The 16,068-nt window shown below is 38.5% G+C and overlaps 1 protein-coding gene across 1 annotated transcript; it reads left to right on the top strand.

Moving 5' to 3' along the window:
• Window positions 1–2,985: 2,985 nt before the first annotated feature.
• Window positions 2,986–9,709, top strand: rgra (retinal G protein coupled receptor a). Its single transcript, XM_034101203.1, has 7 exons — window positions 2,986–3,404; window positions 3,835–3,991; window positions 4,440–4,561; window positions 5,158–5,311; window positions 5,502–5,619; window positions 7,656–7,769; window positions 7,983–9,709. The coding sequence occupies exons 1-7, from the start codon at window positions 3,326–3,328 to the stop codon at window positions 8,124–8,126; spliced, it is 888 nt and encodes a 295-aa protein (XP_033957094.1). The 5' UTR covers window positions 2,986–3,325; the 3' UTR covers window positions 8,127–9,709.
• The last annotated feature ends 6,359 nt before the right edge of the window (window positions 9,710–16,068 follow it).

Raw genomic sequence — 16,068 nt, 5'->3', positions numbered from 1 at the left:
CTTGACTGTATTGAGAAACCATTAAGATGCCCTTACATTTAGGTACAACTGTTTTCTTACTAATAAAAACTTATATAATACTACTTAAAATAGTTTATTCGAGCTTTATTTTTCTTGTTTTACACTTATTTTCTTTGAAATATTCTTGTTTTACATTCCTGTTATTTGAGGTGTTCTTGGAAATCATTCTAATCCCATTAAAATATATTTTAAATGTATTATTCATACATTGGTATACTTTATGATGGTATCTTATATATTATAAGTATTGTATTAGTTATAGTTAATTTTGTACCTGGGCATTCAGTAACAGGAAACAAAGAATGATTTTTTTCTAAATGAATGTAATGTGTCAGAAGAAAGAAAAAGACAAAAATAGAAAGAAATGTATGTTAAATCCGATTGAAGGAAAGAAACTCACAGATGCCTTAAGATTTCCCCTTTAGTAACGGATCGTAGTCCTACGAGAGAATAATACCTCCAACTGTAAAAGCTTTTATTTCGCAATGTTGCTAAATACGGCATAAGTTATTTGGCATAAGATCTGCGTTCCCTGGTATTTCTTCACACTGAATTCAGTGTTACACTTTGTTAGCACTGTGTGCCAACTCTGTCCGTAAGAGATGACGAAACCCTGGCCTTTATTATGTGCAAACTGCTTGGCAGCAAGAACCCACTTTACATCCAATTGTTATTTACTACAGACCCAGGTCAAAGGCTTTACTACAACAAAGGATGATAGAGATGAATAAATCCTATCGATTGGTAATGATATATCAAAAGAAATAGTAAGAGTCTGCCTTGATATTTGGCCTACATTTAAGATTGATCACACTCTTTAACCTCTTATACGTTATATCCCTTTGAGTCACAGGTCAGTCCTTATGAAGGGTTTTACAATGGTGCATGTCTGTACTGAGGCTGAAGGTGTTGAGCAATCATGCTCGAAACATTCCATATTGCACTGCAAGTAGTTAATCTCATTTGCTGAAGCCAATGAATAAAGCCACCCTTTACATCGTATGAACCAGAAGACTGGACTTAGTTTGAGCTGCAATGTCATTCAGTGTGCAAAAAATCTAAAAAGAACCCATAAGAAGCATTTGAATGAATGGGATTTTGGAACATTGATGTATCATTTAATATCAGTCCTTAATAAATAAAGTAAGAGTTGTCAAAATAGAAATTTAGAATTTGCTCAAGTGGTGCACGACCACTTTCAGCAGAAAAGGACATGAAAAAAACATCCAAATACTATTGCATTTACTTTTTTTGTTTCAACAATTCTTTACCATTTTATTTTATTTTAATTTAATATTACATTTTATAGCGTGTTTTTTTTAGTGTGACCATTTAAAATATCAAATTTCAACTAAAAATAGCAAACTGCATTCATGTGACCCTTAAACTCATGTTGGGGTCAACTAAGGGCATATGGATTGTGGGAGCTTTTGTTGGGAGCCATTGGTTTTACAACGGGATATAAAGTGTCCAAAAATGTATATATATATATATATATATACATTTTTGGACACTTTATATGCCTTAAGATATATATATTTATGTAAAATGGACCTTGACCATTATGCATTTCCATATGATTAAGGACTTTTCACACATTTTCTTATATATTTCCAAGATTTTTGATCTTATAATCCTGGGACTGAAACATTTTGAGCAACACAAACTCATGATAGTGTCCCCTACATCCTTATGGCCTGAAAAGCTTACAATGGTGTTGCAACGAAGCATGACAAATCCATTGAAGCCTGAGGATGATGGCTGGATGTCATGTCATTCACATACATCTGAATGGGAACGAAGCCTTTTATTTTATGTCACATGTTTTTATCTTATCGCCCAGGAAAACTCTTTCTGTTGAAACAGCTGAGTAAAGGGGCAGTTTGCCTAATCCTAGGGTCAAGTAGTCATTATTCTGAGACCAAATTAACACATTCTGTGTAAATGAACCCCTAACATACAGGTCTGCTTCTTAAGTAGCTTTGCAGTTGGACATTCTTTTTAATTTAATCCACACATATATGTTGTTTGAGCTCTGCTTTGAAGTTATATGATATGATGTAAAATGGACCTTGACCATTATGCATTTCCATATGATTAAGGACTTTTCACACATTTTCTTATATATTTCCAAGATTTTTGATCTTATAATCTTGGGACTGAAACATTTTGAGCAACACAAACTCATGATTGTGTCCCCTACATCCTTATGGCCTGAAAAGCTTACTATGGTGTTGCAATGAAGCATGACAAATCCATTGAAGCCTGAGGATGATGGCTGGATGTCATGTCATTCACATACATCTGAATGGGAACGAAGCCTTTTATTTTATGTCACATGTTTTTATCTTATCGCCCAGGAAACTCTTTTATGTTGACACATGTTGTGTCTTGAGTTAAAAAAGGACAATTACTTTGGTCATCTATTTTTTAAGGCTGATGCCATGTTGGTTTAATCTCTTGAGGTCAGTCTGATTATCAAAAGTTATATTCCTATACAAAAAACTAAAATATGTCCACAAAACCACGGCCTACGTGTCCAATTGTATATCCAATAGTCCCTGTGAGAGTCCTGCCATATGGGACAAAGGATTAATAAAGATACAGATCAACAGTACTTACATGGATCCTCTGTGTGGTCTCAATAATTACTTTGTGTCATCAATCAGGGAATGGAGAATTACTAACCTATAATGAATTAAACTACATCACATACATTATATTAAATAAAAACTGAATGTGCTTGAAATGTTAAGGCAAAATGAATTAAACACAATCTCTAGCAAGAACATGGAAGTCTGAAAATAATGGGGTTATTTGTGTTATTTCTTAGTGGAGAGAACCGTTTGTGATTGGAGGGTTTTGTTATCTTCCTTATTGTGGGTGTAGCTTTGATTGGCAGGGGATGGGGCTCTGCAGGCACCTGTTGTGTCTCCTTAAAGCGACGCAGATCTGTGGGCTGCATCAAACGCGTCGTCAGTCCTTTGACATCAGCAGCGGCTGCATCCTCACCGGGAGGCTAGTACACAAAGGCTTGTTGTGTAACTAATTGAGGGCTTTACTATTGCGGTGGGCAACTACGCATTAAGGGTTGCGGTGTGTGTGGTTATGTTCATTAAGACATTCCAGCACGGATTGGGGCGAAAGCGAGTGGGGGGCTTTACATAATAAAGTGCATGCTTTTCACGTGAAATGCCCCTTTAAAAGCAGGCTCCTTCAGCCAAACAGAAGCACACCGTAAACCACCGGGTTGGAAGGAGTGAAAAGTCTGTGACAGCTGTACTCGTGTCAATTCGGCGTCAGGATGGTCTCGTCTCGGCCTTTACCAGATGGCTTCTCCGACTTTGATGTGTTCTCTCTGGGAACTATGCTGCTGGTGGAGGGTGAGTAATTTTGTTTTGTGCCGCAATTGAGCCAACATTACATTACATTGCATTTAGCTGACGCTTTTATCCAAAGCGACTTACAATAAGTATATTCGACCAGGAAGACACAACCTTGAAGAAAACAGAATGTACTGCGAGCCTGCTCCCGCTGTGAGGCATTAACCTATGAAAGGACCTGACGCCAACCGGTCACTGATAGTATAGTGTTGTGGTAGGCAGGGTCTGTTTTTCACTAAAATCGCAAATTAATTCACGTATAGTCTGTAAACAAAGACCTGACTGCGATGTTTACAAGCAGGAGCATGTTTATGAAATGTCACGGTGCTGCATGTTGCGCAGAAAGCACCTCTGTATCTGCGCGCACTGATATCCATCCATCGCCACACACTGCCTTCATTCATGATTGTTTATTTATGTTTTCCCAAAGGCATGCTGGGCTTCATTCTAAATGCGGTGACAATCGTTGCTTTCCTGAAAGTGAGAGAGCTCAGGACCCCCAGCAATTTCCTTGTGTTCAGTTTAGCGATGGCTGATATTGGCATCTCTATGAACGCCAGCATCGCCGCTTTCTCCAGCTTCCTGAGGTGAGTGATGTAACCGCCCCTTTCATAACAGATGCCAAGGTCTGAGTCAATGTGGCCAAATGAAATGTAATGTGCATATAATACCTGGCAAGCTACCCACAATATGATTAATGTACACGTATCTGTAAAATCGATACAGGGAGGAACAATCAGGGGTGTAAAGTGGAGGGGGAGTGGTCGATACAGGCTAAATCCTGTGTCATAATGTACCCTGCAGCTGCAGGGGATTTTCAAACTGGAAGAGTGAGATTAGATGCTGCTCTCATATGGGTCTAAGGATAATAACAACTATTGTATATATTATTTGTGTAAAGACCCATAGTCTGAAATTAATACATGAACTGCTTTCATAAATCATTGCTTCTATGAATGTCTGTGTTAATATTGTATCTACATTTGACAAATAATTGTTTTGACTAATTAATTCATCACTTTCCTCTGTCTCCAGGTACTGGCCTTATGGCTCTGAGGGATGCCAGACTCACGGTTTCCATGGCTTCATTACAGCTCTCGCCAGCATCCACTTCATGGCCGCCATCGCCTGGGACAGATACCACCAGTACTGCACCAGTAGGTCAACATCTACTATGTCCCCTGCCCTGAAATACACAATTACAGCTAATGGCATTCTTCTTTCCCTCCCCCCCCTGAAGCACAGGCTCTCACACAAGAACACACACAGTCACACACACACGACATCCAAGTACACCGAGCGGGTTATTGTTCTTGGTCTCCAGCTGATCTTAAGACCTCCTGCTATTCTGAAGAGGCCAGCTGCCAGTTGTCTTTTAATTTGCCACAGGCCGTTCTTGCACCCTGTTGGAATAATGAACAAATATCCTTTTAAAATACAAACATTGTTATAACAAATAATAACATAGTGTTAAAACTGCGACCTGGAAGGCTTGATGTTGAGAAGAAAGTCATATATTTTCATGGTGATACATTAAAAAAACTGCTCTCTTGCTATTTTTGAGTCATCGTTAGTTGCAGAATAGAAGTGAAAGAGAATGTTGCCCAGCACATGATCTGCAGTTTACACCATTTACCGTGCTTATTAGAAAGCTAGTTACTAGTTTTACCACATAAAAGGAAATCACTTTTATAGTTGCGTGGCCTTTGTTGGAGGTGTTAGAAACTGATGATTGTGATCCTGTTCTTATCAGGGACAAAGCTGCAGTGGAGCAGCGCCATCACTCTGGCTGCGTTCGTCTGGCTCTTCACTGCCTTCTGGGCCGCTATGCCCCTCATCGGATGGGGAGAGTACGACTACGAGCCCCTTAGGACCTGCTGCACTCTGGACTACACCAAGGGAGACAGGTGCTGTACACACACACACACACACACACACACACACACACACACACACACACACACACACACACACACACACACGCACACACTCTTCACAATGAAAACACAATTCAAATAGATGTCAATGCATTGTCTGTCCCTCACAGGGAGAAGTTTATACAGATTGTACAGCTGTTGTTCATTTTTATCTCAACAGAAACTACGTGTCCTACTTGATCCCAATGTCCATCTTTAACATGGCTATCCAGGTGTTTGTTGTCATGTCCTCTTACCAGGCCATTGCCGAGAAATTCAAGAAGACTGGCAACCCCAAGGTAAGTTAAAAAACAACAACACCAACAACAACAACAACAACAACAACAACAACAACAACAACAACAACAACAACCAAAAACAACCAAAGACTAAATCCACTCCAACAACTTATGAACATATTTTCATATCAGAATGGAGGCAGACTGGTTTGCTTTACTTGCTCCAAAATCGATTTTAAACGCATGCTTGATGCAGAGGAATTTAGAAAACACTATAAATCCAAGACAATAGTAGTTGTAAGTAACAGAGAATTTGTAACAAATACACAATTAAGATAATGATTATTTCTGCTTTGAAAGCTTACATTGGCAGTGGTGGACTTAAGTGCAATGTTAGTTACTTAACTTGTTAGCCACTTCTATCTTCTCCCCCGTATTTATTGGAAAGCTTGAGTCTATTTTTACAATAGTTTAAACATACAAAAGGCTTATAAAATATATTCTTCTTTTAATTAAACTAACCAAAAGTATAAACACTTATAGCTAAAACAATTAGGACATTGATTAGCAAAAATATTTTAACGCTAAGACATCACATATATAAGGTTCATAAAACAGGAAAACCTTTCATTTATTTTTTATTAATTTGAAATATTGCACTATTGTTTAGAACAAACAATCATTTGAAATATATTACTTTGGACTTTGAGAACGTGTGTTGGTTTGTGATAATTTTCACAAACCAACACTGACATCTATCCATCTCTTTCTGGTGTAAGCATGAGAAGCCACTTCCTCCTGTGGGCATATTCAGAGTGACAAAACAGACAGTGAATGGGCAGCATGCAGGCAATGACATACTGTATATAGGTCACTTCCAGGGGGAAGACCGGGTGCTTCATAGGGATTGTGGACATTAGCTGGTGCGTGGTGAAAAGAACAATGTATCTGTGAATGGCGAGTTCAATAATGGACTTCCTCAGGGCCTGAATCAGGTTGCCTCACTTTATGTTGCATTAAGCCATTACTAACAGTCATCTGAGTTGGAGACACTTCCATCACACGCTCAATGGCTCCGGATCTCAGACACCGAGCTCTCCACCAGAGCAATATCCTTGTGGAAAATATAGTCACACAATATGCTATGAAAAGTTGGGGGCATACACTTGCCTGTTCAGAATCAGAATACTTTTATTAGTCCCACGGAGGGGAAATGTGCGTAGTTACAGCAGGAAAAAGAGCCACAGACAGCTTAATGTTACATATGTTACATATGTTACATGCATTAAAAAAAAGTACTAAGTTATGATAGAACAAAAAATAGAACAAAAAATGTAAAGTTACATAATTTTCAAAATACACATCCTGTAACAGTTCTTAGGATTTAGCAGCCAGGTATATATTACACAGTTATTAACGGCATATATATATATTGCACATATTGCACATATTGCACATAGTTGGTTGGTATTTAGCAGCAAGGGGTAATATAGTCTGTGTTGTGGTGTGTGTAGGGGAGGGGGGGTCTACTAGGGGCTGTGCTGGTTGTATAGTCTGACCGTTGCAGGAAGGAAGGACCTGCGGTATCTCTCCGTGTGCAGCAGCCTGTCGCTGTTGGTCAGAAGTTGCGTCCGATGCTTTATAAATATCTTCAAATGCTTCTGTACCTGGCTTTTCAGGTCAATACTCAAAACCAGAAGTTGTGTGTGGAAAATGTAACTTAGTCTAAAGATCATATAACTTCAAAGCAGAGCTCAAACAACATATATGTGTGGATTAAATTAAAAAGAATGTCCAACTGCAAAGCTACTTAAGAAGCAGACCTGTATGTTAGGGGTTCATTTACACAGAATGTGTCTCAGAATAATGACTACTTGACCCTAGGATTAGGCAAACTGCCCCTTTACTCACTAGCTGTTTCTTTTGTATAGCTGGGCATGAGTGGTCTTAGCACAGACACTGCTTCTCTCCCAGACATGATCCCAGGCGTGTGACTGCACCTCATGACTCGAGGCATTTGTGTCTCCTTCACTGCTTATGGTTGATTTGTAACTACATTAATTGGTATCCCTACTACTCTCTCTCTATCTCTGTAGTTCAACCCCAACACTCCTCTGAAGACCATGCTGCTGTGCTGGTGCCCCTATGGCGTCCTGGCCTTCTACGCCGCTGTGGAGAACGCCAACCTGGTCTCCCCCAAGCTCAGGATGGTAAGGACCATCCACTAGAATTATTTTAGAGGCACACATACATAGAAAATATCTTAAATATGTAGAATTTTAAGATGCCTCAGTGGCAGAAAGGATTGTGGACCAATTCCCAATGGAATATACTCATAACGATTCTACACACAGTGGTGTTAAATAATTAGCTGAACAAACTGCTCTGCTTTATCACTTGATAACTCACCCCTCTCTGTGCAGTTGGCTCCCATCCTGGCAAAGACCTCCCCCATCTTCAACGCCTTCCTGTATGCTTTGGGAAATGAGAACTACAGAGGAGGCATCTGGCAGTTCCTCACCGGGGAAAAGATTGAAGTTCCTCAAATTGAGAACAAGTCCAAATAAACTAAACATGTAAACACATACACTTACTGTTGTGGTGATTTCTCATAGGTACCTATGTTTCTGTTTGTGAGTGTTAGTGCATGTGCTGTGTCTTGAACAGAGGTGGCCTTTTTCCCTTTTCAACATCTGTCCAGGAATAGTTTTCCTTTGTTCCTACAGTAGTGTTATTTACATTTTGTCAACCGAATATATGAATTGGCCTATTAAGGAAAAATAAATACACACATTCACATTGTGAGATACTTGAAGAAGGACTTCTAAGTGAAGAATGATTTCTTTATAGTATGTTAACACAACATGGCTACTTCTGTAACAAACACACCATTTTTCAGTTTTTCTCTGGTAAATGTGTGATTTAATTTGATTTCTCTTATTAGATACGGATGATTTTCATAATGGGTTCCTTTTAACAAATTCTCTAAAACTGACGTCATTTGGGATGACCATATGTTCTAATAATTGATTTAAAATATAAAGAGGGTTATCTAAGGAGCTTCAAACTAAATAGACATATACTAGCTAACAGAGGGTGTGTCCGATGTATGAACCGTTCACCTCTCTGGGCCTGACAGACAGGAAGACGTCCTTCCTTGTTTATTGCACCTGTCAATGAAATTTGAAAGTTTGTACATGCCACTATCGTCATGCGATGGGTGGTCGCGAGTGACCTTTGTATCCAGAGTAGAACTGCACTAATCCTCTAAACAAGAGGACCATTCTTCAATACACAGCCCCCACAACCAGTTGGAGATTAGTAGATGGCTTTAGATTAACTGGACATGCTTCTGGCCTGTAGATTTACATTTCTGCATAACACTTACATTGAGAAATAGGAGGAGTCTGGTTTAGATTCAGCTCTAAAATGTAATTACCTATGGGGGCTCCTTCATGTTATTGAAATCCCTTCTATGCTTGAGGATAAGGACAGTATTTAATTTATATATTACATTTTTCAAACCATAAATAATAATAACTACAACAAATGTTTTCCTTCACATGATGTTTCCTTTTAATCCTAAAAAGAGCATTACTTAGATATTTCTTTGAAATGTATTGTTTCACCACAGCGTTAGACACAACTCAATAACATACTGGTTATCATACAATCAATATTACTACAGTAGGTTTCAAAAAGCAAGTGTTCCACTCCAGTGAATTTGTTTTAATTCAGCATGTGTTGTTTGTGATGGGGTAAAGGAGTGTCAGCAACATATGACAAACGTATACAAATGTGTTAAGAACTTAAGTAGGTGGACATCTTTTCACCATATGGATACTTGCTATATAATGACACATCATCATTTAAAAGCTCAGAAGCACAAACAAGCCCATTCACAACTGAACTCTCCCACTAAATGAAAAATGGCTGATTGTAAGTGGGTCGTCCTTATATATCTGTTAGTGGTGATCACCAGATGTTAGGAGCCCAGATAGACAATAGTATATACACTGTTCAATGTTTCATTTATCTTATTTCCCCCAATTGCTGTTTAAAGAAGACCAGAAGTGATCTGTGATTAACCTAAAAAAAACTAAATGTCGAATATCCAGGAATTCTTTGATTATTAATAATAAAGGAGGTCTGGACTAATTGCCTTTTTTTGCTGTATTATTATGAGTGAAAACATATTAAACCCACCATTAATAAACAAGTCAGGGCATTAAAATACCCACAGTGGCAGTTAAAATGATATTGCGTGCAGCGCTGGAAGGTATTGGCTTTATATCTATACCAGGGCCAATCTGTACATAGAGCATTTTACAATGGTCATTCTGTCTATTGAGTACTTTAATCCTGTTTTTAATATTTTTACTTAAGTATTTATTGACTTGAGTAACAGTGCGGTTTGAATGAATTAAACATACAACATAGTGTTTTTGTACTACTTGTGCTTGATTAAAGAGGGGTGTTTTTCACCACTGAACGTGTGTCCATGCAATTACATAGACTTTCCACCAGCACGATAAAGATAACACCCAGAGGTCACAACATACAGTAGAAGCCCCAGTTGGGGTTTCTAAGCAGATTAATTGACGCCAGCCTGTCAGTGGAGCAGGTTGTTGCGTAATAAAGCAGAGATACAGCAGCCCTGTTGTCATCAGCATCACTCTCATTTGTTCCAGCTAATTCAGTCCTCTGCAGGGAGAACTTCACAGATTAGACACTTCAGATGTCACGTAACCCTCTTGAAAAAAGGATTACATGTGCTTCACGCATCCGCCATGAGCAGATTATTGTCATTATAATCAATATAAAACTTCCATCAGACCCTTTATGACAGGGACATCCAAGTCCCCAGACACTGATGGACATATGGAGCTGTCATCTGCTGGGAAGAGTTACTTTGACCCCACTTCTTAAACCGCTGCAGGCCAATATGATCAGCTGGGCCAACATAAAGGGATTTTTAGAGATTCTAGGAAGATTATGCACTAAAGAATTAGAAAAGTGAATGCATTACTTTCTTCCTCTCCTTTCTCTCTTTGGTTTATTATTATTGAATGGTGATTTTTCCACGTCATAGATGATGCTCACAGATTAATTATTTAAACCGCACATGGCCAGAGATTTACGTCTACTGCTGGATTATAATATAGTTATAGTCAATCCCAATGTCTGGCAGCAGACCACAGTTAGCGCTTTTTTTTTCTCCCTCTCTTACAATCAAACATATTCAGGTACTTAGAGTCCACTGAGGATTATGTCTGCTCAACCGATGAAGTTTTCATATGGGATTTTGAGAGGATTACACAGCACCATGACCACGAGTGCAGGAGAAAGAGAACATCACAGTGAGTGAAGACTATTCCAGAAAGAAACAGAAAGTTATATGAATCTCCTGAGCAATGACTGAGAAAACAACTGAAAATGGTAAAGAGGCAGATAAGGATGGTTGCAACCCAAGATAATACTGGTAGCCCCAATCAAAAATAAGCCACAGATCATTTGATTTTGAAAACTTTTTCCCTGCATCAACGTCGGCATAAGAAAGTGAATCCTCAATCGTAGATAAATGGAATCAACTCACCCTGGGAGTAAATAAAATGCGGTTAACTTTTGAGCTAATGTCATGAAATGTACATGAAATGTACAGGTTTTGAGCTAATGTAATGTTTTGAGCTAATGTAATGCTTTGAGCTAATGTAATGTTACGCTGTATTACCCTAACGGCTGGTGCTGGATGAACTAAAGGCACTTGTATAAAGAGCATGTTTAATTCTCCACTCTGAGAATAAAGATATCAGATCAGGGAAACTATATATCTTTTAAAACAATTTCGGAAATACACCTTTCATTGAATAGCATGTCTATGGTTTGACATTTTTAATTTCTGTGGTTTTAATATGTGTTTAGTATTTGGTATTAAGTTTGTTTCATTCTCTTTGTGTTTTAAATGTGATCATTTTAAAAGGGTGTGTTCACAATCCAATTAACAAAAGTATAAATGAGTGTTGCTCTAAACATGAACACAAACCCATATGTTGAATTAAAATAAACTCCAAAAGCAAGGAATTCATCGCAATTTCAAACAAGCCCCACAGTCTTTACACGCGGCTCATGCTGAGGCTGTTCTTAATCTGACATCAATAGAGTAGCCTGCTAATTAGTTTAGGAGGTGTGATGTTTGGAGTTTAGCATGCTCAAGTACAAAGTCAAGTTATTTACAAAATGTTCTTTCCATTTACCTCAGTTATGTTTTATAATTATCTATAACATGAAACTACAACTTTCTGTCCTATAAAAATAGTCTGTTTGAAACTTTGAACTAACGTAGCAACGGCAGGAACGGCTTCGATAGCGTTTTTGAGGAGCTTTTTGATTACAGATTTGAAAACATCATTGCTTGCTTTAAAAGTAGCACAATTCATTATGTCAAACCTTGGAAAGTATCTAGATATCCCTGTCCTAATGCCAAAGGAACTGCACACTGAATATGTGTCGCCGTTTGATGTCTATGTCTGGACCGCTGCGTAAAAAGGAGGGTCTCTGCCCCGTTACTTCTCTTCTTACTTCTATAAGAATAAAATAAAACCCCTCTTCTCCCCGCTGCAGCCCAGCAGCTGATCTCAAAGCACGCTCCCCTCTCCTGCAGGGGGGCGTGGTCAGCTGCAGCTCACAGAATCAGCCCCCTGCAAAAACAGCGCTGGAAAGAGCGAGCGAAATGAGGCATGGCTAAAATGCAGGATTTGTTTGGTGTTTTGAAAAAAAAACTATATTTATATACTTTATATAGGTATGGCCCTACAATATATTGTTCAAATATAGCATGATAGGTCACCTTTAATATGCAATGTGTATGCTACATTTTAAAAGATGTAAGTTTAGAAAGCAAATATGTATGAAAGTTAAAAAACAACAGCATTGCAGCTCTCATTTTCACAAACCAGCCTCATTCTACTTGTGTGCAGAATCCTTTTTGCTGCTCAATGAGAGGTGGAACAAACAAGAGTCAGGCCTTCAACCTGGAGCGTATCATTTTTAGCCAAATCAACACTGGTCCCTTTGAATCACCATCTCTGTCAGACTCAGACTCTGACTCCAACACCTCCTGATAGACCTCAGGCTGTGCTAAGCACAACAAACACGGTGAAATGTCATTCTGGTGCATCGGATGGACCACAGAGTCACAGATGTGGAGCCAGTTATATAACCCCGGACACATACGGCTGCACACATCAACACACATGATCTTGTTGAGCACAATCAATGATAATGCTGACCACAGCTGCTCCTCCAATCAATTCATTGAACTTGAGAAATCACACCCTTTCTACACAGCCTGATTTACATGACAAATAGACATGTGACAACATTGTATACAAGTCCAAGCTGAATACAGCAATCAAATACACACCGGAGACATTACATATTAGGGTGAAAAACATATTTGTTTTAAAGAAACAGTATTTTTACAGGATAAGTGTTTCAGTGTAATCTGGATTAAAGCGGAGCTGTGCGTCACTGCTCTTTAGAAATCACTGTTTCAATTCATTAAACAGCTCACTTTGACCAGTGTAGGGTGGACAACATTGTGAGCACTTTACACTATTCACACCCTGAATAACACACACTAATAACATACACACGCACACACACACGCACACACACACACACACACACACACACACACACACACACACACACACACGCACATAGGGTATCTTTTATCATCTCTAGATTCATGATGTTAGGATTATTTCATTGAATGAAAAAGTCCATTCAAAAACCTGTTACATGCTGCTCACTGTTTCCTTTCTATCAGATGCTTGGAGGTGCAGTTTCTTATCGCTTCTAAGACTAAATGTGGCATTTCTGTGTGTATGCAGGGATTTTATATTCACATACAATCCTCCTCTTTTGTCAATTATGAAACTCCCCAGTCAGCATTGGCAGTAGCTGCACTATGTTTTGATTAAATTAAATGAATAGATTTCACGCATGGGGATGATGTCGCTTTTAATCCATGAATGGATGATTCTATCAATTCACTGTATTTTTCAAATGTAGAGTAATTCTTTATTGCTCCCCATTTCCATATATGGTAAACTGTTGAGATTCCATACAGGGCATTTACTGTATAAATGCTTCAAATATTTGACTTAAAATCCCTCCTCTCTGTTGCTTTAATGTCCTCTGCACTCAAACTGCATGCATTGATGAGTTGGAAAAGTAACTATCTATAAAAAAAGTTGTACTATAATAACTGTTCTGTAAGCTACTGTAATTATCTGTGGTACTGTTTTTTTTGTAATGGAGGATTATTCATTAACATAAGACAATCCTAAAATACTGTATCACTTATCATGCTCTCGGCTGAGCGACGCTACGGCTCAGCTTAATGCCAATGTCTGAATGCTAACATGCTGACTATGACAATACCAACATGCTGTTTACCAGGCTTGTTTATTGCAACAAAGTATTGGATAGGTTATTAGTTTTGCATGTGTTTCGTAGAGCAAGAATATTGGATACATTCAAAATGTATCCGTTGCAAAACATGAATGTGTGTGCTAAACCTCATTGCAAAGATATGTCAGTCCTGATGCAAATATTGACATTGCATCCCTAAAAATAATGAATACAATATGAAAAATAAGCCCATTACATTCCTTCCTTTTAACTTTCCTTCTTTCTTCTTCCTTTCTCTCTCAGTTCCTATACCTTCTTTTTTTCACTGTCCTTAACTGATTAAATCGCAAGAAATATTCATACAGATTTCATAATTCTTCCTTAAAATTAGAACTTTTATTCTTCTTTGCCATGTGTACTTTTATTGGTGTGGGCCTTTAGACATATCATTTGATATAGTCCGTCCTGCTTTCTGTCTATCTGCTACAGCAGGCAACTTGTTGATATTTTATGAAGGTTTAGCTAATCTATACCTTCCATACATTTAAACATTTCAGTTTCGGCTACAAAATAATAATAATCCAGGTTCACAAGGTTCATTTTTGTGTGCATTTGGTGGCAGCGGTTTAGTATTTTGCACGGCTGTTCGAAAATAATACTTTGGCAACTGCAAAAGATTATATGGTGATCTTGAATCTCCTGAGCTACTTTCAAAGCAGATCAGAGCAGAATCACTGGGAAAACAGCAAAAAATGTTGATCCCCTAACACAGCCAATCCAGTTATGAGGACGGTGCTGACTCCGCCCTTGACACCAGTCGAGAGGACACAGAACTAAAAACAGAAAGCTCTCATCCCCAAAAAAAGACAGGAATATGGCAAAACAACTCAACAAAGTTAGCTGTGTGTGTGTGTGTGTGTGTGTGTGTGTGTGTGTGTGTGTGTGTGTGTGTGTGTGTGTGCGTGCGTGCGTGCGTGCGTGCGTGCGTGCGTGCTCAGTGGATATAGTGCTGGTCCCTGGGCAAGACACTTCACCCCAAATTGCTTCTGTGGGGATTGTCCACAGTCCTGAATGTATGTAAGTCGCTTTGGATAAAAGTGTCTAACAAATGACATGTAATGTAATGTGCGTGTGAGAGAGAGAGAGAGAGAGAGAGAGAGAGAGAGAGAGAGAGAGAGAGAGAGAGAGAGAGAGAGAGAGAGAGAGAGAGAGAGAGAGAGAGAGAGAGAGCAAGGGATAAAGCACGGCAGTCTCTTGGGGTGAACCCGTATGTTCTGAGGGAAATAAATGTGATTATCAAAGCTGTTCTTTCCCTTATGTGACGTAACATGTTATCTAAAAATACATCTGAAAACATTTCTGAGCCCCTTTTTGGTCACATTCCTAACATGCTTTGCCTGGATTGAGCCTGTACGTCAAACAAAGCTCCAAGAGGAAGACTAATGGCTGGACTTCTCTGATTTGTTTAAAAAATGTTGGAAATGTGCTGCCGCTTTAAACCACTTCAGTATGATTCATAACTCTATGCAGTTATCTGACAGTCTCTTTTTCTGACTTCAGTGGCTAACTTGTGCTTTCCTGAGTTTTATATCCAACGTGTGCTTTAAAAATAGACAACAAGTGTGTTTTCTGTGTACATATGTGGAAAGGTGCTTGTATTCTTGTATTCCTGATCACTGTACATGGTTGATCCATTTTATAAATGCAGTCTGTAATCCCTTTACTTGCATCTGAGTGTGTGTCTGTGTTAAAACTGTGATTCATTCGTTTATTCTATTGATTGCTAAAGGGCCTGCTGATTATTAAAGGGAGAATAAATAGAAAAAATATTAATTTAAATGATGGTAAGTTTATTTACACTTACAAAATGTCTTAACTCTTAACTCTAAACAATCATTTTGAACTGCTTCATTGAACTGCTTATAATTCTTGCCATGAAGAGGAGTCTTCCATTGACCCTTCTTAATTATAAAGGATGATAAGTAAAACAGTTTGGGAACAGGCATAGACATTACTTGCTGTGACTAAACACTAAGGAAGGCCTCTGGTTAAACAAAATAAATAACCATTAGAAAATACAATTTATTAAAA

This window comes from Pseudochaenichthys georgianus, chromosome 15 (genome assembly GCF_902827115.2).
Source record: "Pseudochaenichthys georgianus chromosome 15, fPseGeo1.2, whole genome shotgun sequence".
NCBI classification, from domain to species: domain Eukaryota; kingdom Metazoa; phylum Chordata; class Actinopteri; order Perciformes; family Channichthyidae; genus Pseudochaenichthys; species Pseudochaenichthys georgianus.
The sequence above is the reverse complement of the archived record's forward strand: the minus strand, read 5'-3'. Positions and strand labels throughout refer to the sequence as shown.